This window comes from Nycticebus coucang, chromosome 12 (genome assembly GCF_027406575.1).
Source record: "Nycticebus coucang isolate mNycCou1 chromosome 12, mNycCou1.pri, whole genome shotgun sequence".
Lineage (NCBI taxonomy): Eukaryota > Metazoa > Chordata > Mammalia > Primates > Lorisidae > Nycticebus > Nycticebus coucang.
Window position 1 is genome coordinate 99,881,893 of NC_069791.1, and position 21,962 is coordinate 99,903,854.

Consider the following 21,962-nt stretch of genomic DNA (forward strand, 5'->3'; position numbering starts at 1 on the left):
GAGACCAATGTCTGCCATTTACCTCCTTTGCCAGCAAAGTAATAAACTTTTCTTTCCTTCTCAGAAAAAAAAAAATTAAAAACTTTTGTGCAAAGGACACCATGGAGAAAGTGGAAAGACAACCCACAGAATGGGAGAACATATTTGTAATTCACTTATCTATAAAACACACTTTTTTTCTCTTTTTTTTTTTTGTAGAGACAGAGTTTCACTTTATTGCCCTCGGTACAGTGCCGTGGCATCACACAGCTCACAGCAACCTCCAACTCCTGGCTTAGGCGATTCTCCTGCCTCAGCCTCCTGAGTAGCTGGGACTACAGGCGCCCACCACAACGCCCGGCTATTTTTTGGTTGCAGTTTGGCCAGGGCTGGGTTTGAACCCGCCACCCTCGCATATGGGGCCGGCGCCCTACTCACTGAGCCACAGGCGCCGCCCATATAAAACACTCTTACAACTTAATTATAAAAGGACAAATAGTCTAATTAAAAATGGGCAAAGGGGTGGCTCCCATAGCTCAGTGGGTAGGGCACCGGCCACATACACTGAGGCTGGTGAGTTCGAACCCAGCCTGGGCCAGCTAAAGTCAACAATGACAACCGCAACAACAAAAACAGCAATAAAAATAGCCAGGTGCTGTGGCAGGCGCCTGTAGTCCCAGCTACGGGGAGGCGCCTGTAGTCCAAGCTACAGGGAGGCAAGAGAATTACTTAAGCCCAGGAGTTGGAGGTTGCTGTGAGCTGTGATGCTATGACACTCTACCCAGGGTGACAGATTGAGGCTCTGTCTCAAAAATAAATAAATAAATAAATAAAAATAAATAAATAAATAAATAAAATAAGACAGAGATAGGCTGGGCACGGTGGCTCATGCCTCCCTAGCACTTTGGGAGGCCAAGGTGGGTGGATTGCCTGAGCTCACAGGTTCAAGACCAGCCTGAGCAAGACCAAGACCCCCATCTCTAAAAATAGCCGGGTGGGGCCCGCACCTGTGGGTTCGAACCCGCCCCAGCCAAACTGCAACAAAAAATAGCCAGGCATGGGCAGCGCCTGTGGCTCAAAGGAGTAGGGCACCAGCCCTATATGCTGGAGGTGGCAGGTTCAAACCCAGCCCCGGCCAAATACTGCAAAAAAAAGAAAAGAAAAAGGGCAGCGCCTGTGGCTCAAAGGAGTAGGGCGCCAGCCCCATATACCAGAGGTAGTGGGTTCAAATCTAGCCCCAGCCAAAAACTGCAAAGGAAAAAAAAAAAAGAAAGAAAATTAAAAAAATTAAAAAAGTAGATAAGAGGTTGTTCAGGGCTGTCGGGGGATGGAAGTTTGGGGTTGGGAGCTGATATCTCAGAGGAGAGGAATTTATCTCTGAGTTGATGAAAATGTTCTGTGATGGGTGGCAGTGTTCTAAAATGGGTGGCTTGCACAGTTCTATGCATTGAATGTGAATTATATCACCAAAAAGCTATAGAAACATGGTACAATTAGGAATGGAAGATAACATGCCTCCAGAGGGTAGCCTCTGTGAGTGGCCGGCTGTTGGGTGGGGTCCGAGGATGGCTTTCAGCTGGTGCTCTGTAATTCAGATGCAGAGATGGCATCTGGACTTCCTGCCTTTGGAAAGGAGCTTTCAGCCAAATGAACAAACTCCTAACCACCAGGAAGGTGACAGCTGGTGTCTAGTTAACCATGTGAAATTTTCACCAAGATAGTGTGATTTATGGGTTATGTCTCCCTATGTCATCTTCAGGTGTTTTATTGGTTGCACTGTGTCCTCTTCAGGTTCCTATGTTGAATCCTAACTCCCAGTAAGATTCAAAATGTGCCTTATTTGGAAATGGGGTCTTACAGAGGTCATCAATTTACAATGACATCATCAGGGTAAAGCCTAATGCAATATGGTGGGAGTCCTTATAGAAAGGGGAAATTTGGGCAGACACACAGGGAGAAGGCCATGTGAACATGACTATGGCCATCTGCAATCACAGGAGGCCTGGAATGGACCCTCAGAAGTACCCCCCCCCCCTTGTCAACATCTTGCTCCTGGGCTTCCAGATTCCAGAACTGGGATACAGATTTCTTTCTGTTTTTTTTAACTTTGTTTTTTAGAGACAGTCTCACTTTGTCGCCCTCAGTAGAGTGCTGTGGTGTCACAGCTCACAGCAACCTCCAGCTCTTGGGCTTAGGCAATTCTTTTACCTCAGCCTCTGGAGTAGCTGGGACAATAGGCGCCTGCTACAATGCCTGGCTATTTTTTTACAGTTTGGCCAGGGCCGGGTTCGAACCTGCCACCCTCAGTATATGGGGCCAGTGCCCTACTCACTGAGCCACAGGTGCCTCCTGGGAACAGACTTCTTTTGTCATCTCCTTATGTCATGGTACTTTGTTTTATTCTTTTTTTTTTTTTTTTTTATAGAGACAGAGTCTCACTTTACCGCCTTCAGTAGAGTGCCATGATGTCACAGGACTCACAGCAACCTCTAGCTCTTGGGCTTCTGTGATTCTCCTGCCTCAGCCTCCCGAGCAGCTGGGATTACAGGCGCCCGCCACAACGCCCAGCTATTTTTTGGTTGCAGTTCAGCCGGGGCTGGGTTTGAACCCGCCACCCTCGGTATATGGGGCCAGCGCCCTACTCACTGAGCACAGGCGCCACCCTGTCATGGTACTTTGTTAGGGAGCAAGGGCACCAAGTGCTAAGCTGGAAGGGACTTTGCCCCCAAAGGCAGGGTGTGAGGAGGAGGTAGATCAGACTTATAGATTCTGGGTGATGCTCCTCAGCCTCCTTGGCCCTGGAGAGGTCAGGAGCACCTGGTCTGTCCAGGCCATCATCAACAGGCTGTCCTATCCTGTCCTATCCTGTCCCATAGACAGACCTGCACGGCTGCCAGCCACCTTTGCAATCTGCACAGCTCCTGGCCTCCAGGACCACCTCCCCCTGAACCAAGAGCTGAGAGGAAATCTTCTCCAGACTCTGGAGCTGGGCGCCCCACCATGCAAGGACCTGGTCAGCATGACCCCTGTTCTTTCTTTTTTCCTCTTTTTCCTTCTCCATGTTCCCCCATCACAATACAGACCAGGCATGGGGCACGGGCTGGGGTGTACATAGGGAAGGTTTACTTTGCCTTTTTCTTTCTTTTTTCTTTGAGACAGTCTCACTCTGTCATTCTCTGTAGAGTGATGTGGTGTCACAGCTCACAGCAACCTCAAACTCTTGGGCTTATGCGATTCTCTTGCCTCAGCCTCCTGAGTAGCTGGGACTACAGGCACCCACCAAGATGCCCGGCTACTTTTTTGTTGCAGTTGTCATTGTTGTTTAGCTGGTCTGGGCCGGGTTCAAACCCACCACCCTTGGTGTATTTAGCTGGTGCCATAACCACTGTGCTATGGGTGCCAAGCCTACCTCCTCTTTCTATACAGTCAGTGTAAGAACACAGCCTGTGGTAAGCACCAGGAGGTCATGACCCCTGCTCTTAGACCCACCCAGCTGACTTTAGTCTCTCCTGAGCTCCAGAAGTTTCCCTGACCTACTTTCCCAAGTCTGCACTGTTCCTCTGCCCTGTTCCCTGGTTGGTAAGGCTGGGGAAGTAGCCCACTCCTGGGCTCAGAGATTCCTGCCCCAGCTCAGACCATGCCAGGACAGGCCCTCACCACTTCTCCCAGGCAGCTCAGACCTGTCTCTCTGTCTCTTTCTTTCTCTCTTGCTGGCTCAGCTCTTTTGTTATCTCCTCATGTCTTGGTACTTTGTTAGGGAGCAAGGCCACTGTGTGCTAAGCTGGAAGGGACTTTGCCCCCAAGGCAGGGTGTGAAGAGGTGGTAGGTCAGACTTATAGATGCTATTACCACCCCAGCTCAGACAGTGCCAGGACAGGCCTTGCCCCCAGAAGGCCCTCCCCCTCCACCAGAAGTCCCACCCCTAGCCCCTCCCTTCTCTGCACTAAAACCATCTGGGGCCCCCTCCCAGAGCAGAAGCTAGCTGCCTTTTGTGCTAGCACGACAGGGAGGACAAGGTGACTATATCAGTGTGGTCAGGCTGGGATGTTGGGCCTTCCAGGGGGTAGCTGGGGTCCCTGAGGCTAATGACACCAGGGGAGTGAGTGATGCTTCTCTGAGACAATTTTCCTCATTCCTGTTCCTCCCCAGCAGACCCTGGCCCCTGGAACTCTGCTGCCATGTGCTTCCATAGGGTGAGTAGGTAATGGGGACAGCCCTGGGACCCCATGATTCACCAGGTTGCTGGGGAGATGGGGGGATAGAGTGGGCTTCACAGGCAGGCGACCAGCCAGTTTCTGATGGCCCTGGTGTGGTGGGGTGCATGCTCTGCTGTCACTCTCTTGAGGTCCTGGGTCATCACTAGCTGGCAGCCCCACAGGCTCATTGTGCTGTGGGTCTTTAGAGTCCTGCAGAGACCCTGTTACAGGGCAGGAAGGCTAGTCTGGGAGGTGACTTAAGAGCCACACTGTGGGGCGGCGCCTGTGGCTCAGTGAATAGGGCGCCCGCCCCATATACTGAGGGTGGCAGGTTCAAACCCAGCCCTGGCCGAAATGCAACAAAAAAATAGCTGGGCGTTGTTGCGGGTGCCTGTAGTCCCAGCTACTCGGGAGGCTGAGGTAAGAGAATTGCCTAAGCCCAGGAGTTGGAGGTTGCTGTGAGCTGTGATGCCACAGCACTCTACTGAGGGCAACAAAGCGAGTCTCTGTCTCTATAAAAAAAAAAAAAAAAAAGAGCCACACTGTGTGCACTTAGAGGAGTCTGGAGATAGGTCTGTGCTCTAAGCACTTCCTCTGAGTGTGCGTGTGTGTGTGTGTGTGTGTGTGTGTGTGTGTGTGTGTGTGAAGGCTCAGTCAGGAACGCTGAATGACAATATACAGGGTGTCCCAAAGGTTGCCATAGATACTACATAGGGAAAATGGGAAATTGTAGCTAAATTCACTTTTGTTTACAAAATATTCATTACAAAATTTTATGAAATATTTACAAAATGTTTCTATACATGTTTTGTTTTTTTTGAGACAGAGCCTGAAGCTGTCGCCCTGGGTAGAGTGCGATGGCATCACAGCTCACAGCAACCTCCAACTCCTGGGCTCAAGCGATTCTCCTCCCTCCACCTCCCAAGTAGCTCAGATTACAGGTGCCTGCCACAACGCCCGGCTATTTTTTTGGTTGTAGCTGTCATTGTTGTTTGGTGGCCCGGGCTGGATTGAAACCCGCCAGCTCAGGTGTATATGGCTGGCACCTTAGCAGGTTGAGCCACAGGCGCTGAGTCTCTCTACATGTTGATATATAAATATTCAAACATAAAAGTGGGGTGGTGCCAGCGGCTCAGCGGATAGAGCGCCAGCGCCATATACCGAGGGCAGCTGGTTCAAACCCAGTTCCGGCCAGCTAAAACAGCAGTGGCAATTGCAACAAAAAATAGCTGGGCGTTGTGGCGGGCGCCTATAGTCCCAGCTACTCAGAAGGCTGAGGCAAGAGAATTGCTTAAGCTCAAAAGAGTTGGAGGTTGCTGTGAGCTGTGATGCCACAGCACTCTACCAAGGGCCACAGAGACTCTGTCTCAAAAAAAAAGAAAAATAGGGCGGCGCCTGTGGCTCAAGGAGTAGGGCGCCAGTCCCATATGCTGGAGGTGGCGGGTTCAAACCCAGCCCCGGCCAAAAACCACAAAAAAAAAAAAAAAAAAAGAAAAATACATAAAAGTATAGGCTTATAGGCTTGGTGCCTGTAGCTCAGCGGCTAGGGTGCCAGCCACATACACTGGAGCTGGTGGGTTCAAATCCAGCCAGCGCCTGCCAAACAACAATGACAACTACAACTACAACAACAAATAGCTAGTCATTGTGGCGGGCGCCTGTAGTTCCAGCTACTTGGGAGGCTGAGGCAAGAGAATCGCTTAAGCCCAGGAGTTGGAGGCTGCTGTGAGTTGCTGTGACGTCACCCAATATACCAATGGTGACACAGTGAGACTCTCTCAAAAAACAAAAACAACATAAAAGTATAAAATATAATATGTGTTTGTCTATTTATGATGACCTTTGGGACACTCTGTAGTTATAAGACAAGGTGTTGGGCAGCACCTGTGACTCAATGGGTAGGGCACCAGCCCCATATACTGAGGGTGGCAGGTTCAAACCCAGTCCCGGCTAAACTGCGACAACAACAACAAAAATAGCCGGGCGTTGTGGCAGGCGCCTGTAGTCCCAGCTACTCTGGAGGCTGAGGCAAGAGAATTACCTAAGCACAGGATTTGGAGGTTGCTGTGAGCTGCCGTGTGTTATCACAGCACTCTACCGAGGGTGATAAAATGAGACTCTGTCTCAAAAAAAAAAGGGTGGCACCTGTGGCTCAAAGTAGTAGGGCACCAGCCCCAGTACTTGTTTGCCCATTTGTGGGGAGAGCTAGTGATGGCAGGTCTGAGGATGAGAGGAAACACCAGTCCCCAGAGAGCCTGGGGAGAAGGGCAGTGCTTTGCTGGAAACTTCCCCTTAGAAAGTTTCTCGATTGAGCTCCATAGAGACAGCGCCGGGGCAAGTGAGAGCCGGACGGGCACTGGGTGACTCTGTGCCTCGCTAAGGAAAAATAACTAAACATGGGCAAAGGAGATCCTAAGAAGCTGAGAAGCAAAATGTCATCATATGCATTCTTTGTGCAAACTTGTTGGGAGGAGCACGAGAAGCACCCAGATGCTTCAGTCAGCTTCTCAGAGTTTTCTAAGAAGTGCTCAGAGAGGTGGAAGACCATGTCTGCTAAAGAGAAAGGAAAACTTGAAGATACGGCAAAGGTGGACAAGGCCCGTTATGAAAGAGAAATGAAAACCTACATCCCTCCTAAAGGGGAAACGAAAAAGAAGTTCAAGGATCCCAATGCACCCAAGAGGCCTCCTTCGGCCTTTCTCTTGTTCTGTTCTGAGTATCGCCCAAAAATCAAAGGAGAACATCCCAGCCTATCCATCGGTGATGTTGCAAAGAAGCTGGGGGAGATGTGGAATAACACTGCTGAGGATGACAAGCAGCCTGATGAAAAGGAGGCTGCAAAGCTGAAGGAAAAATACGAAAAGGATATTGCTGCAGACGGAGCTAAAGGAAAGCCTGATGCAGTGAAAAAGGGAGTCGTCAAGGCTGAAAAAAGCAAGAAAAAGAAGGAAGAGGAGGAAGATGAGGAAGACGAGGAAGATGAAGAGGATGAAGAGGAGGAGGAAGATGAAGAAGATGAAGATGAAGATGATGATGATGATGAATAAGTTGGTGCTAGCGCAGTTTTTTTTTCTTGTCTATAAAGCATTTAACCCCCTGTACACAACTCACTCCTTTTAAAGAAAAAAATTGAAATGTAAGGCTGTGTAAGATTTGTTTTTAAACTGTACAGTGTCTTTTTTTGTATAGTTAACACACTACCGAATGTGTCTTTAGATAGCCCTGCCCTGTCCTTTTCAATAGCCACTAACCTTGCCTGGTACAGTCTGGGGGTTGTAAATTGGCATGGAAATTTAAAGCAGGTTCTTGTTGGTGCACAGCACAGATTAGTTATATATGGGGATGGTAGTTTTTTCATCTTCAGTTGTCTCTGATGCAGCTTATACGAAATAATTGTTGTTCTGTTAACTGAATACCACTCTGTAATTGCAAAAAAAAGTTGCAGCTGTTTTGTTGACATTCTGAATGCTTCTAAGTAAATACAATTTTTTTTATTAAAAAAAAAAAAGAAAGTTTCTCCCAGGAGCTAGCCTGTCTGGGTCAGCTTAGGAGCAGGACCTGCCCCAGCCTGGATGTCTCTTCTTGCCATGCCCCCACACTAAAGGTGAGGTTGCCCAGGTCCTAGGGCCTAGAGGCCAAGCCCAGGTTCAGGGGTAATATGGCAGATGGCTTATTCCCACTGATTGGCACAGTATTTCTTGTGCCCTATTTCCTGTGAAATTGAGCTGCCAGGATGGTACCATTGCTGACTCGAAGCATGCAGACAGGTGCCCTGCAAATATTAACTGGCATGGAAATTTAAAGCAGGAAATTTTAAGCAGAATCCTACAGATTCTGTGAGTGGCATTGACCACTCAGCAGTCTGGGAAGCAAAGTGTGTCCAGACACCAGACTGGGGCCTTAAGACGTGGACCTGTGGGGAAGTCTGTGGGGTACCTCTAGACTCTGTGGGTCCAGCTAAATGTCTGTAGGTGAGAGTGGCCAGGGTGCTACAGGCTTGCAGTTGGAAGGAGTGGCTGGTTGCTCCTTGGTAACCAGCCAGGGTGGCCCCGCCTGGAATCTCTGAGTCTCAATCAGCACCTCACAGGGCGGGGCCTGTGGCTCAAAGGAGTAGGGTGCCGGCCCCATATACCAGAAGTGGCGGGTTCAAACCTGGCCCCAGCTAAAAACTGCAAAAACAAACAAACAACAACAAAAAGAAATCAGCACCTCACAGAGGAATGGCTGCTGTTTAGCATCCCCATCCCTAATAGGCCCCTCCCCTGGCCAGCTGTCATCCAGGACTGTAGAGGGTATAGAAACCAAGTTGACCCAGCACACTCCAATGCGACCTTCATTCTCATGCAACTGTGTGTGTGTGGGGGTGGGGTGGGGTGTGGATTGTCTGTTGGCAGGAGGTCACGTAAGGCCTGAGCATCACTGTCTTTCCCCCAGATCAACCCTGATGACCTTAAGGCTTGGAAGAACAAAATGGTAAGGCTCTTCCCCACATGTGCTTGGGCTATGAGGTGGGGGCCTGGGTTCTCAGCCTGGGTGGCCAAAGATGTTCTGGCCCACCTGGGACCCAGGAGGGAGGAGGATCTGGCCTGTTGGCCCCAACTCTGCCTCTCTTCCCAGCACCAGGACTTAGAAAGAACCATGGATAAGCTCCTAGGTGAAAATTCAGCACAGGCTGAACAGGTGGGTCCATGTCCCAGCAGCTGCTGGTCAGATGTCTGCAGCCCCAGGCTCTCTACAATGTTTCCTGATATGGATGATGAAGACTGCCACCTCAACACGCTCACCCCTACACTGGACAGACCCTGGCAACCCACTTCTCACTTCACACCTGTGGGGCAGAAGAATGTATGGGGGTGCTTGTAGCTCAGTGGGTAGGGCACTGGTCACCTACACAGAGGCAGCTAGGCAGGCCAGCTAAAACAACAATGACAAGTACAACAACAACAACAACAACAAAATAGCTGTTGTTGTGGTGGGTGCCTAGAGTCCCAGCTACTTAGGAGGCTGAGGCAAGAGAATTGCTTAAGCCCAAGAGTTTGAGGTTGCTGTGAGCTGTGATGCCACATCACTCTACCCAGGGCAACAGCTTGAGACTGTCTCAAAAAAAAAAAAGAAAGAAAAGAATGTATGGGGAAAGGGGGATTCCGAGGCCCAGGGAGGTATCTGAGTCCCACAGAACATTAGCAACACAATGGGCGGCACCTGTGGCTCAGTGGGTAGGGCACCGGCACCATATAATGGAGGGTGGCGTGTTCAAACCTGGCCCTGGCCAACTGCAACAAAAAAAAATAGCCAGGTGTTGTGCAGGTGCCTGTAGTCCCAGCTACTTGGGAGGTGGAGGCAGGAGAATCGCTTGAGCCCAGGAGTTGGAGGTTGCTGTTAGCTGTGTGAGGCCAGGGCACTCTACCAAGGGCGATAAAGTGAGACTCTGTCTCTACAACAACAACAAAAAAAGAACATTAGCAACACAACAGGAATGTCAGACCCCAGACATCTGGCTAGATCCAGTTTGGGGAGTGGGGCTTGGGGTGGGGCTGAGGACAGGCAGGGCCTGGAACTAAAAAGTGATTTGTTCCTAACAGACCGAGTCAAGCCTGGAAGACCTGGAGGTGAGTTATGGCCCCACCCTCCATGACTTAGTGCTCCCCAGATATTTGGTCTGGGTTCCCAGTCCCCTTGTGACTCACCTGGATCCTTGGGAGGTGACAGTAGGGACTGCAGCAGGCAGAAGCAGGCCTGCAGCCCCAGCACCCTCCTGGAACTGAGTGATTTGTTCCTAACAGATAGAATCAAGCCTGGATGAGCTGGAGGTGAGTTGTGGCCCCACCCTTCATGACTTAGTGCTTTCCAGGTATTGGGTCTGGGCTCCTGGGCTTCTGGGACGCATCAGGACCCATGGGAGGTGACAGTGGGGACTGCTGCAAGCAGAAGCAGGCCTGCAGCCCCCAGCACCCTCCTCTCCCCAGGATGACTTCACTGACAGCTTCATTGGACTCATGGATGCTCACATCCAGAGAAACAACCTGGTGAGTTTGAGTTGCCCATCTTAGCCTCCTGGCCTCTCCCTCACATCCTGCTCACCCTTACGTAGGTGGGAGCAAGTGTGTGCCCAGCCCCTTAAGCTGAGATGGAGGGTTGCCACCCTGGCTTCCTCCAGCACAAAGTGGCCAAATCCCTGCCCTCAAGTCAATGTGCAAGGGAGCCCTGGTAGGCTGGGAGATTAGCAGAAGCCATCAGTGAACAGGCAGATCCAAGCACCACGTCTGTGGCATGGAGGGGGATTTAGGAGTGAGGCCTCTAGAAAAGTCTCTTGTGTCTGTGTCCATGGACCTGGTGGCAGGAAACCACCATCTGTGGCTTCTGTCTCTCAGATTCACACAAAGGCCAAGAGGCTTCAGTGGGGTCAGGGCCTGGGCTGCACCCCCTCCCCCGCCTTCCAGACCTTGAGCAACACCCCTCCCCCCCATTCCTCAGGAATCCATTCCTCTACTTCAAGAAGTAAGAAATGAATTTCGCAATAGAGTCCAGAGGCCCAGAGACCAGAGGTACTCTGTCCCAGACGATCCAGAGGCCCCGGACTCTGAGGAGACCTTTTTTGAGCGAGTGCAAAGATTGTTCCAAAAGATGTTGGAGGCAGTGCAAAAGATGTGGCAGAAGGCCCTGTCCTGGCTGTGGAAGATGCTGTCTTGGCTGCAGAAGGCGCTGTCCTGGCTGCAGGAGACTGTGAAAGCCTTAATCCAGGAGTTTGTATGCTTTGTGAAATATTTGTGGAACCAACTTAAGAGTCTTTTCAGTGCTCTGGCATCCTTCTTCCGCCCGGCCCTCTTGGTCTAAGGAGCCCTGACAGGTGGATCAAGGAGCACTCTGACACACCTAAGAGCCCCCTGAGTCCCCACTTCTCAGAATGATCTTCTAACATGGTCTTTGCCCTCCTGCTCACCCCTGACTCCCTCCTTCAGCCTCTCCCTGTCCCCCCACTCCATCCCATCCACCAAATCTTCCCTGCCTGGCCTTCCTGCTGCAGTTTTGACCTGTCCTCTTGCTCTGATGTCTTCATTAAAAAGCTGCCTAAATGGAATCCAGTGTCTGCTCAAGCCTACTCTGAGGCAGGCCTAGGTGGGGGTCTGGGGCAGGCAGGAGACAGGGGACCTGATGGTTGTAGGCAGAAGATGTGGGTCAGATGGACCCAGGCAGGGCTTCCAGCTTTGGATAAACAAAGATGAACTACCTGACATCTATCTGCAAGGGGACACTGGTCACCACACAGTTGCAGGCCATGAGATTTCAGCCCCATAACTGGCCCCATCAGCAGGCACTCTTTGGACATCTGCTCCTGGGACAGTAGGGAGCTGTCCATGCTCCCCCTATGAAGTGGCTTTGGCCTCATGGTTTTCTTCTTATGCCCCTCTTTCTGCCCTCAGCACTCCAGCTGGGCTGAGGGAGAACAGAGAGGACTCAGAAGCAGCCCCACCTGCCAGGGTTGAAAGCAAAGGAGGGAGGAGGGAAAGGGGAGGCCAGGGTCATATCTCTGGGCCTGAGGCCTCACCCCTGCCTGCAACTGCAGAGATTGGGGGCACTCAGGAGCAAAGCTTAGGGGAGAGGGAGCACTTTTTACCATTTCTGAGCCCAAGTTCACCTCCCTGAAGGGGCTGCACCCTCTTCCCACTTCCACCCTCAGGCTTATTGCACACAGACCAGAGGAGGAAGCACCTGCAAGGCCAGGCTCCCTGGACCTGCTGTTTGGAACTGAATCCATTGTCTGAGGAGGGGAGCTGGGATGTGTTGAAGGATATGGGGAGGGGTTGGGGGGCCAGGAGGCCTCACAGACCAAGGACATTCCTGTGGGTCAGTATACCAGTCCTTTCTCTGATCCTTTTGGACCATTGGAATGAACTCTTGAGGTTTAGAACAACCATCCCCATAGGACCAACTGGGAGTCCAACAGGGGAAGCATCTGGATAGTGACGCTGACATTAGACTTTGGTGTCCCTCACAATCTTGAGGGGCCTTGCTTGCTTCCAGCCCCTGCTCCAGTAGCCCTAACAGGGCTTTAGGGAAGTGATGGGGGAAGGGTCTTGCTCTGCTGTTGTGGCCCTTCCCCCTCCTTCCTGAGGAAGAAGGGGGCCCGATCTGGAACCTCCGTTCTACAAAACCTCAAATAGTCCTCACTTTCTTCCTTCATATCCTGGAGACCCCTCTCATGTTCCTTTAAGAGTGGAAGACACATCTTTGGCCTGAGCCCAGCTGAGGAACTGCCCATTGCCAGGTTCTGATTCAGCCTTTCCTTGCCCTTGGTTATGTCCCTGGATCTCCTCTTCATCATTTGCGTTCTTTCTACCTTTCCTCTGTACTTCTCTCTCTCTCTTGTTTTTTCCACATGTGGGACCTAATCTCTGATGCAAGAAAGGCAGGAAATCTCTTTGTCATCAAGCCTTTGCCAGCTCAAATATAATACATGTGGCAGAGTTAGGCCCATTTGAAAACTTAATGAATGTGCCAGAAAGAAAACCACCATAATTCCCCTGTGCATCTCATTCGACTGACCGCCCCTCCACATCAAGTCTCCACTCACCCCTTCCTTATACCCCCACACTTGGCTGCTGCTTACCTAAAAATCCTCCCACTGTGCCAAGGTCACCAGGAGCTCTTGTGGCCTCACTGCCCTGTTGAGGTCACTATCACTGTGAGCCCCGACAACTGTAAAGCCTTCCTAGCTAGTATTACTGGCCTTACCTCTTCGAGCCATTTCCATCCAGTAGCCAAAATCCAAATGATTTTATTGCTTTTTGTTAGTTTTGTTTTTCTGGTTTTTTTGAAACAGGGTCTCACTATGTCACCCTCAGTAGAGTACCAGGGCATCACAGCTCTTGGGTTTAAAAGTTTCCTGCCTCAGCCTCCTAGTAGCTGGGACTATAGGTGCCTGCCACACCTGACTATTATTTTGTTGTAGTCGTCATTGTTGTTTAGCAGACCCAGGCCGGGTTCAAACCCTCCAGCTCCTGTGTATGTGGCTGGCACCCTAACTAAATGATTTTATTGTTTGTTTTTTTTTTAGAGACAGAGTCTCACTTTGTCACCCTCCATGGAGTGCTATGTTATCACAGCTCACAGCAACCTTCAGCTCTTGGGCTTAGGCGATTCCCTTGCCTCAGGCTCCTGAGTAGCTGAGACTACAGGCGCCTGCCACAACACCCAGCTATTTTTTTTATTGCTGTTTGGCCAGGACCGCGTTTGAACCTGCCGCTCTTGGTATATGGGACTGGCACCCTACCCACCGAGCCACAGGTGCCTCCCATGATTTTACTGTTAAAAATAAAATGTCTCAGCTTCGCACCCGTTGCTCAAGCACCTAAGGTGCCAGCCACATACACCAGAGCTGGAGGGTTCAAATCTGGCCCGGACCTGCCAAACAATGACAACTACAACCAAAAAATAGCCAGCATTGTGATGGACGCCTGTAGTCCCAGCTACTCGGGAGGCTGAGGTAAGAGAATTGCTTAAGCCTAGGAGTTGGAGGTTGCTGTGAGCTGTGATGCTACTGCACTCTACCCAGGGTGACAGCTTGAGGCTCTGTCTTAAAAAAAAAAAATGTCTCGGGTGGTGCCTGTGGCTCAATGAGTAGGGCACCAGCCCCATATACCGAGGGTGGTAGATTCGAACCCAGCCCCAGCCAAACTGCAACAAAAAAATAGCCGGGCGTTGTGGTGGGCGTCTGTAGTTCCAGCTACTTGGGGTGCTGAGGCAAGAGAATCGCCTAAGCCCAAGAGCTGGAGGTTGCTGTGAGCTGTGACACCACAGCACTCTACCGAGGGCGACAAAGTGAGACTCTGTCTCAAAAAAAAAAAAGAAAATAAAAAGTCTCAGGCCGAGTTCAGTAGCTCACACCTGTCATCCTACCACTCCCCACTCCAGGTGGCTGAGGCCGGTGGATTGCCTGAGCTCAGGAGTTCAAGGCTAGCCCGAGCAAGAGTAAGACTACAGCTCTAAAAAATAGCCAGATGTTATGGAGAGCACTTGTAGTCCCAGCTACTCAGGAGGCTGAAACAAGAGGATTGCTTGAGCCCAAGAGTTTGAGGTTGCTGGCTCCATGCCTGTGGCTCAAGCGGCTAAGGCACCAGCCACGTACACCTCAGCTGGCGGGTTCGAATCCAGCCCGGGCTCGCCAAACAATGACGGCTGCAACCAAACAAAAAAAGCCAGGCGTTGGGCAGCGCCTGTGGCTCAAGGAGTAGGGCGCCAGTTCCATATGCCAGAGATGGTGGGTTCAAACCCAGCCCCGGCCAAAACCACACACACACACACAAAAAAAAGCCAGGCATTGTGGTGGGCGCCTGTGGTCCCAGCTACTTGGGAGGCTGAGGCAAGAGAATCACTTAAGCCCAGGAGTTGGAAGTTGCTGTGAGCTGTGATGCCACAGCACTCTACCTAGGGCAACAGCTTGAGGCTCTGTCTCAAAAAAAATAAATAAATACATAAATAAAATAAAATAAAAATAAATTAAATTTCAAAAAAAAAAAGTTTGAGCTTGCTGTAAGCTATAACGCTATGGCACTCTACCCAGGGTGACAAAGGTCTCAAAAAAAATAAAGATAGGGTGGCACGTGTGGCTCAAAGGGGTGGGGTGCCAGCCCCATATGCCAGAGGTGGTGGGTTCAAACCCAGCCCCGGCCAAAAAACTGCAAAAAATAAATAAATAAATAAAATTAAATAAATAAAGAAAATAAAACAAATAAAATGGTTCCCTTCCTGAAAGCTTGCCAGTTCCTCCCATTGTAAGTGAACCCTTGCCCTGGTCTGTGAGGCCCAGAGCTTAGGTCCCTGCTTATCTGCCCCCCCAGGGCCTTTGCACAAGTTGCCTCCTCTGCCTGGGCCACTCTTCCTGTCCTTCCTCAACTGCCTCCCCCTTGTATTTCAGGCCTTGTTTTCCTCACTAACCCAGCACAGTCCCTGGCATGTAGTAGATGCTTAGTACATAATGAAGGCTTTAAATGCTGTGGAATCTCCTAACTCATCTTTAAGCTCTTTAACACATTGTTGACTGGTCACCAGTTACCCAGCAACATGGATAGTTTCTGTGTAAAATTGCTGGTCAACAATGTGTTAACATAGTAGCTGTTCCCTGATTTATTTCTCCCAGTCTCAATTCCCACTTTTCCCAAATTCAACCTGTTTTATTCTCTCTCCCTGCCTCATCTCTCAGCTGCTTATAATATAGATTCAGTTAGTGCCTCTAACATCTTAACATATTACCAGGTTAACTCGTGAACCGTCAGCAAGGGGGTAATAGTTGACTAGTCCTCCCTCCTGGTAATTTTCTTGTCTTGGGTCTTTCATGAATTTGTTCTATGACATCTGGTGGCTTTCTGTACCCCAGTCTTCCTCCCAACCTACTAAGGGCTGGACCTTCTTCAGGCTCAGAGCTTTTTGTCCAGTAGTGCTCAAGAACCATGTCTTCTTTCTGCCAGAGTCTGGGACAGACCTATCTCAGCTCTGATTGATGAATTTAATCCCTTTCAACATTTGTCAAGCAGCAGTTAGGGTTCAGGCTGGGGGTGTGGGTGTGTATGCCTGTGTGGAAATATTTGAGATACAATGTTTTCATCCTGGCATAACCACAGCCTGCAGCAGGATGTGTGGGCTGGGTGCACTGTTTTTCTTTACTAGAAGTCACTTGATTTAAAACCTGAACACTGGGGGAGGCAGGGCAAGGCTGCCTGGTGGGCAGGAACAGGAAGGGAGGGTCCCCCCAAGAACCAGTGCAGGGCTGTGGGGAGTGTGTGGTGCCAGGGTTCCCAGAAGATGGTTTGACTGGCCTGCGGGCAGGCCTGGTTTATACCAGCATTTTCTGTTTGAAGTAGTTACCAACATTCTAGGAAAAAAACAGACTTTTCCCCTAGTACTCCAGGATCTGGAATTTCCCTAGTAGTCCAGTATCTAGAATTTTAAACTATATTCGGTTTTATTTATTTATTTATTTATTTTTTGAGACAGAGTCTCACTCTGTTGCATCAGCTAGCATGCAGTGGCTTTCATCATGGCTCCCACCAACCTTAAACTCCTGGGTTTAAGCTATCCTCCTGCCTCAGCCTCCTATAGGCATCAGCCACTATTTTTTTTTTTTTTTCTATTTTTAGTGGAGACAGGTTCTTGTTCTTGCTCAGGCTGGTCTCTAAACTTGGGCAGTACCTGTGGCTCAAGGAGTAGAGTGCTGGCCCCATATACAGGGGGTGGCAGGTTCAAGCGTAGCTCCGGCCAAAACTGCAAAAAAAAAAAAAAAGTCCTGGGCAGTGCCTGTGGCTCAAAGGGGTGGGGCGCTGACCCCACATGCTGGAGGTGGCCGGTTCAAACCCAGCCTGGGCCAAAAACTGCAAAAAAAAAAAAAGAAAGAAAAGTCCTAAACTTAAGGGACCCTCCCACCTCAATCTCCCAGAGTGCTAGGATTACAGGCATAAGCCACCACGCCAGGCCTCCATTTTAATTAATGTAAACTTAAAAAGGCACATAGGACTTGAGAATACTCTATTGTATGGCACGGACAGGGGTAGACTCTGGAGGAGAAAAGATTCCAGGGCCAGATTTCTTGATCCACTGGCACCCTCCCCCTACCAACCCACTCTGGTTGGCAAAACCATCCCCCTAACCCCCTGCTCCCACGTAGCCTGCAGGTGTAGGGCTGGAGAGGTAGAAGATGTCACCATGCCACAGAGGGAAAGATGACATTTGGCATTTTGATGGGCTTAAAGAAATAAAAAGGGACCGCTTTCAAGTAGGCTGCTTTACTTCGGGCATTTGAAATACATTGCTGAGGCCAGAAAGCAATGCTGTGGGTAGGGAAGGACAAAGGTGGACGTGGAGGCAGAGAGGTGGGGTGTGGTGGGAAGGGATATCCCTGCGGGCCTCAGGGGCCAACAGCGTGGGGAGTGGCAGAACACCGGCTGAGCTAGTACAATGTCTCCCGGGCGTGGGTTCGCAGGTGGCGCAGCAGGTGGGAGTTGCGGCTGAAGCTGCGGCCACACTGTGCGCAGGAGTAGGGCCGGGCGCCCGTATGCACCAGCAGGTGGCGCAGCAGGTTGCAGCTGCGGCTGAAGCTCTTGCCACATTCCAGGCACTCCTGGGCGGGCTCCGCCTGCTCCTGACCCGGCTGACCGTGGGTCGCCAGGTGCCTTTGCAGGTGGGCATTGCGCCGAAAGCTGCGACCGCACGTTGGGCAGCTGTAGGGCCGCTCACCAGTGTGGCTGCGGCGGTGACGGGCCAGGTTGGAGCTGTTGCGGAAGCGATGACCGCAGGTGTCGCAGGCATGGGGCTTCTCCCCGGTGTGGATGCGCTGGTGGCGCGCCAGGTGGGCGCTCTGGCTGAAGCCCTCGCCACACTCGTTGCAGCGGCAGGGCTTTTCCCCGGTGTGGCTGCGCTGGTGACGAGCCAGGTCCTGCGTCTGGCTGAAGCTTTTGCCGCACTGGCTGCAGTGGTGGGGCCGTGGGCCGCCGTGGGTCAACAGGTGGCGGGCAAGGCCTGCCCGCCGCATGAAGCACTTCCCACACTGCGGGCAGGCGTAGGGCTTCTCACCCGTGTGCACTCGCTGGTGGCTGACTAGCTGAGAGCTCTGGGTGAAGCTGCGGCCACAAGCCTGGCATGAGAAGGGCCGCTCGCCCGTGTGCACGCGCCGGTGTGCCACCAGGTGCTCGCTGCGCCGGAAGGCCTTGCCACAATCGTCGCACCTGAAGGGCCGGCTGTCGGGGTCTGGACAGAGGCTGCTTGAGTTATTGGAGCCCTGGCAGTCCTTGTCCTTGGCGTGGATCCTCAGGTGGCGCTTGAGGCTGGAGCGGCGCTGGAAGGTCTGGCCGCAGTGGGCGCACAGGACTACGGCTGGCTGCTGCGGCACCTCTGTCTTGTTCTCCAGGGTGCAGGCGGGCTTCTGGTCCTGGGTGTGAGCCAGCAGGTGCTGCACGAGGCTGGCACGGCGCTGGAAGCCACGGCCACACTCAGCGCACAGGAAGGCGGGCTCGGAGGAGTGCGTCAGCAGGTGCTTGCTCAGGTGGGAGCTCTGGCGGAAGCGGCGGCTGCAGAGGTGGCAGGTGTGAGGCCGCTCATCTGTGTGCGTGCGCATGTGCAGCTTGAGGATGGAACTGCGACCGAAGCTCTTCCCGCAGCTCAAGCACAGGAAGCAGCGCGTGCCTGGGTGGGAGTGCAGCTGGTGTGCCTTGAGGCGGGCCAGCTGCGGGAAGCTGACTCCGCACTCAGTGCATATGAACTGAGTCTCTGGCTCTGACTCGGCGGTGCCCCCAGCCACTCTGACCTCCAGAACCTCGCTGCTGCCATGAGGGTACCCTTCTCCACCAGTGTTGCTCGCCTCAGGGCCCTGACCATGAGTCTGAGCAAGAGGCTCTTCCAGCACCCGAGGAATATGTGCCTGCGACTCTGCTAAGATGGCAGTGGGCCAGGCAGCAGCCCCTTTGGGCCCTTCTTGTTTAAACTCCTCCTTGTCTGGGATTCTGCTTCCAAGTCCTGGAAAAGAAGTAGAAACAGGGATGGTCAGACCTATTCCAAGGGGCTTCTAGGAATTGCTGGAACCTAACTGGCCTGGAAGTGGAAAGAAATCCAGAAACCGGGCGGCTCCTGAGGCTCAAAGGAGTAGGGCGCCAGCCTCATATGCCAGAGGTGGTGGGTTCAAACCCAACCCCAGCAAAATAAAATAAAATAAAATAAAAAGCAAAGAAATCCAGAAACCTGTGCAGCTGGGAGGTGGGCAGAGTGAGGGTGGGGGCTAGAACAAGTGAGGATGACCTTTTATTGACCACTTTTTTTTTTTTTTTTTTTTAGTAAAGTGGATATAACATAAAATTTACCACAATAACCATTTTTTTTTTTTTTTTTGGTAGAGACAGGGTCTCACTTTATGGCCCTCGGTAGAGTGCCGTGGCCTCAAACAGCTCACAGCAACCTCCAACTCCTGGGCTGAAGCGATTCTCTTGCCTCAGCCTCCCGAGTAGCTGGGACTACAGGCACCCGCCACAACGCCCGGCTATTTTTTGGTTGCAGTTTGGCAGGCGCCGGGTTTGAACCCATCACCCTCGGTATATGGGGCTGGTGCCTTCCCAACTGAGCCACAGGCGCCGCCCCATAATAACCATTTTAAAGTGTGTAATTTGGATCTGGTAAGTACATTCACAGTGTTTTTACAACCATTGTCCCTATCTAGTTCTGGAATTTTTTTTTTTTTTTGGTAGAGACAGAGTCTCACTTTATGGCCCTCTGTAGAGTGCGATGGCATCACAGCTCACAGCAAGCTCCAACTCCCGGGCTTAAGCGATTCTCTTGCCTCAGCCTCCCAAGCAGCTGGGACTATAGGCGCCTGCCACAACGCCTGGCTATCTGGAATTTTTTTGTTCTCGCAAATGGAAACTCCATACCCATTACCAATGATTAACTTGACAACTTATTTTATTTTATGACAGGGTATTACTTTGTTTCCCTTGGTAGTGTGCTGTAACGTTGTAGCTCACTGCAACCTTAAATTCTGGGCTTAAGTGATCCTCTTGCCTCAGCCTCCCAAGTAGCTGGGACTATAGGAGTCCACCATAATGCCTGGCTATTTTTTTTTTTTTTGCAAAGTCTCACTTGGTCACCCTCAGTAGAATGCTGTGACTTCTTAACTCACAGCAACTTCAAACTCTTGGGTTCAAATGAACCTCTTGCCTCAGCCTCCCAAGTAGCTGAGATTAAAGGTGCCCACCATAATGCCCAGCTGTTTTTTAGAAATGGGGTCTCACTCTTGCTCAGACTGGTCTCGAATTGGTGAGCTCAGGCAATTCACCCACCCCAGCCTCCCAGAATGCTAGGATTACAGGCATGAGCCACTGCTCCTGGCCCACAATGAGCCTTAAAAAGCAATCACCACCATCTTCACAGCTCTGGAGCTTGAGGCAAAGAAATTTCAGTGTGATAACCCAAGGAAGAGCTGCTTACCTTGAGGGTGCATTGGCCATTCGTTTCCTGGAACATCCTCAAAGGTCAAGGACTCCTACAATAAGAGTAGAGACCCTCGGTGAGTGAGAACAGGGCTGTAGGGACCCATGGAGGAAGGAAGTGATTTTCAGGATTAAGATGTAGATTTGTTGAAACTGCAGTATTAGGGAAGTTCCTGGGCTTTAGAACATCCTGGGGTGAGGGAACCAGCCCAGCTCACCAGGACGGCTGCCAGCTCCTGATCACGGGAATTCTCTTCTGGCCACAGCGAAGGGCCTTGGGGAGCTGACAGCACTGGGAGAAAGAAGCACTGTTAGAGGGCAACCCTGCCCACAATGTGGCTGTGAGGAGATGCACCCCATCATGGAGGACCTACTTCCTGCCCCACCGCACCTATCCAGCTTCCACCCACACATCCAGCCCTTTGCCTCCCAGGGTTTGAGCTCCTCACTACTTTCTTGCAGGGCCTGGAATGTCCCCTGGGGACCCGAGCTTGGCAGATGCTTTGAACTTGGGGGTAGTCTCCACTGTCCCAGCTCAGGAGGCTTGGTGGACCCTGGCTGTGGTGCAGGCAGTTCATTTGATGGACCCAGGGCTGGAGGCTCTTCTGAGGGCACTTCCTTTTTGGGGCTGTGGCTGGGGACCTGAGAAGGTCCCCCCTGTTCCTCCAAGGTGATGTCGGCACGGGGATAATTCTTGCCAGCATTAAAACTAAAATCCTGTTCAAAATACATCCGTGTTAGGTAACATACAGGGCAGCAACCTGTGTCCTCCTGACTCCAAGGGGAAATAAAACAGAGAAGTGGGAATCAGATAGGGAAGGAGTTAGGAGGGAACTGTCAGATGGAGGAAAGTGAACTGGGGGGGGGGGATGAAGCCCCCACATCCCTCTCACCAGTGGCCCCACATGGCTGGACTCCTTGTGGACTCCCTCCAGCAGCAGCACCACCTCCTCCCCATCCCTGAGCTGCTGCCCCTGCAGGCGGCTCAGGAGGTGAGGGGGCAGCACACTCAGGAACTGCTCTAGCACCAGCAGCTCCAGGATCTGATTCTTGGTATGAAGAGCCGGCCGCAGCCAGTGGTTGCAGAGTTCACGGAGCCGGCTCAGGGACGCCCGTGGCCCCATGTCCTCCTGATACTGAAAGCATCGGAAGAGCTGGTGAGCCACTTCCGGTCGTAACCTGGCCTCTGGCCGCCTGAGATACTCCTGGCCAGCAGCCTCCTCCTCCTCCAGTTTGACTTCTCCGTGCTGCTCCTGCTCCTGGGTAGCCACGACTGGTTCTTCAAACATCCTTCACCTTGAGAGAGGCCTCCCTACAACGTGCCCACTCTCAGGTCTCTCTCCTCTCCCTCACACCTGTGGAGCTAAAGACCTTGGGTTAGCATATGCTGCAAGGAAGCCAGGCCCTACCAGATTACTGATATTAAAAGATGCTTAGGAAGTAGACTCAGACAAATTGTTTCTACTGCTGGTCATGGATTATGGCTCACAGGAGCAGGGCAGACCACTGTCTCAGGTTTACCAACAAACCAAAAGCAGAGAAATCTGAGAGTTCTGTATTATAGTCCCTACGCCTCCACAAATAAAGGAGTATCCCTTACAGAGAAACAATCTGCTCTGCCTTTTTTTTTTTGTAGAGACAGAGTCTCACTTTATGGCCCACGGTAGAGTGCTGTGGCCTCACACAGCTCACAGCAACCTCCAACTCCTGGGCTTAAGCGATTCTCTTGCCTCAGCCTCCCGAGTAGCTGGGACTACAGGCACCCGCCACAACGCCCAGCTATTTTTTGGTTGCAGTTTGGCCGGGGCCAGGCCTGAACCCG

At 51.5% G+C, this 21,962-nt stretch overlaps 2 protein-coding genes, 1 non-coding gene and 2 pseudogenes across 5 annotated transcripts; 1 reads left to right on the top strand and 4 right to left on the bottom strand.

Moving 5' to 3' along the window:
- Window positions 1–3,036: 3,036 nt before the first annotated feature.
- On the bottom strand, window positions 3,037–3,141 carry LOC128563013 (uncharacterized; annotated as a pseudogene).
- Window positions 3,142–3,369: 228 nt separating this feature from the next.
- Window positions 3,370–3,445, bottom strand: LOC128563012 (uncharacterized; annotated as a pseudogene).
- Window positions 3,446–3,947: 502 nt separating this feature from the next.
- On the top strand, window positions 3,948–11,266 carry IL32 (interleukin 32). Of its 3 annotated transcripts, none has more exons than XM_053554281.1 (8): window positions 3,948–3,995; window positions 4,129–4,172; window positions 8,610–8,648; window positions 8,793–8,855; window positions 9,758–9,784; window positions 9,959–9,985; window positions 10,142–10,201; window positions 10,650–11,265. In XM_053554281.1, exons 2-8 carry the CDS (start codon window positions 4,158–4,160, stop codon window positions 11,007–11,009), a joined length of 591 nt encoding a protein of 196 aa, XP_053410256.1. In that variant the 5' UTR covers window positions 3,948–3,995; window positions 4,129–4,157; the 3' UTR covers window positions 11,010–11,265. The 3 variants fall into 3 exon arrangements, with proteins under 3 accessions (XP_053410256.1, XP_053410257.1, XP_053410258.1); XM_053554282.1 differs by having other exon boundaries at window positions 3,954–3,995; window positions 4,132–4,172; XM_053554283.1 differs by lacking the exons at window positions 3,948–3,995; window positions 4,129–4,172; window positions 8,610–8,648; window positions 8,793–8,855 and adding an exon at window positions 8,875–9,020 and having other exon boundaries at window positions 10,650–11,266.
- Window positions 11,267–12,550: 1,284 nt separating this feature from the next.
- On the bottom strand, window positions 12,551–12,694 carry LOC128563022 (small nucleolar RNA SNORA12). The gene has a single exon (XR_008373695.1). It is a non-coding gene; the product is annotated as a small nucleolar RNA SNORA12 (small nucleolar RNA).
- A 4,180-nt stretch (window positions 12,695–16,874) lies between these two features.
- ZSCAN10 (zinc finger and SCAN domain containing 10) lies at window positions 16,875–21,703 on the bottom strand. Its single transcript, XM_053554298.1, has 5 exons — window positions 21,034–21,703; window positions 20,590–20,857; window positions 20,359–20,423; window positions 20,139–20,193; window positions 16,875–18,677 (listed from the first exon to the last, which is right to left on the bottom strand). The coding sequence occupies exons 1-5, from the start codon at window positions 21,427–21,429 to the stop codon at window positions 17,116–17,118; spliced, it is 2,346 nt and encodes a 781-aa protein (XP_053410273.1). The 5' UTR covers window positions 21,430–21,703; the 3' UTR covers window positions 16,875–17,115.
- Window positions 21,704–21,962: the final 259 nt, after the last annotated feature.

Bases quoted from the DNA above. Each gene is read 5' to 3' on its own strand.
- IL32 (XM_053554281.1), top strand. The intron at 8,856-9,757 runs GTGGGTCCATGT...TGTTCCTAACAG, and splicing joins ATTCAGCACAGGCTGAACAG to ACCGAGTCAAGCCTGGAAGA. The intron at 9,986-10,141 runs GTGAGTTGTGGC...TCCTCTCCCCAG, and splicing joins CAAGCCTGGATGAGCTGGAG to GATGACTTCACTGACAGCTT.
- ZSCAN10 (XM_053554298.1), bottom strand. From the start codon at position 21,429: ATGTTTGAAGAACCAGTCGTGGCTACCCAGGAGCAGGAGCAGCACGGA. The intron at 20,858-21,033 runs GTGAGAGGGATG...TATTTTGAACAG, and splicing joins CCAGCCATGTGGGGCCACTG to GATTTTAGTTTTAATGCTGG. The intron at 20,194-20,358 runs GTGAGCTGGGCT...CTCTTATTGTAG, and splicing joins AGGAGCTGGCAGCCGTCCTG to GAGTCCTTGACCTTTGAGGA.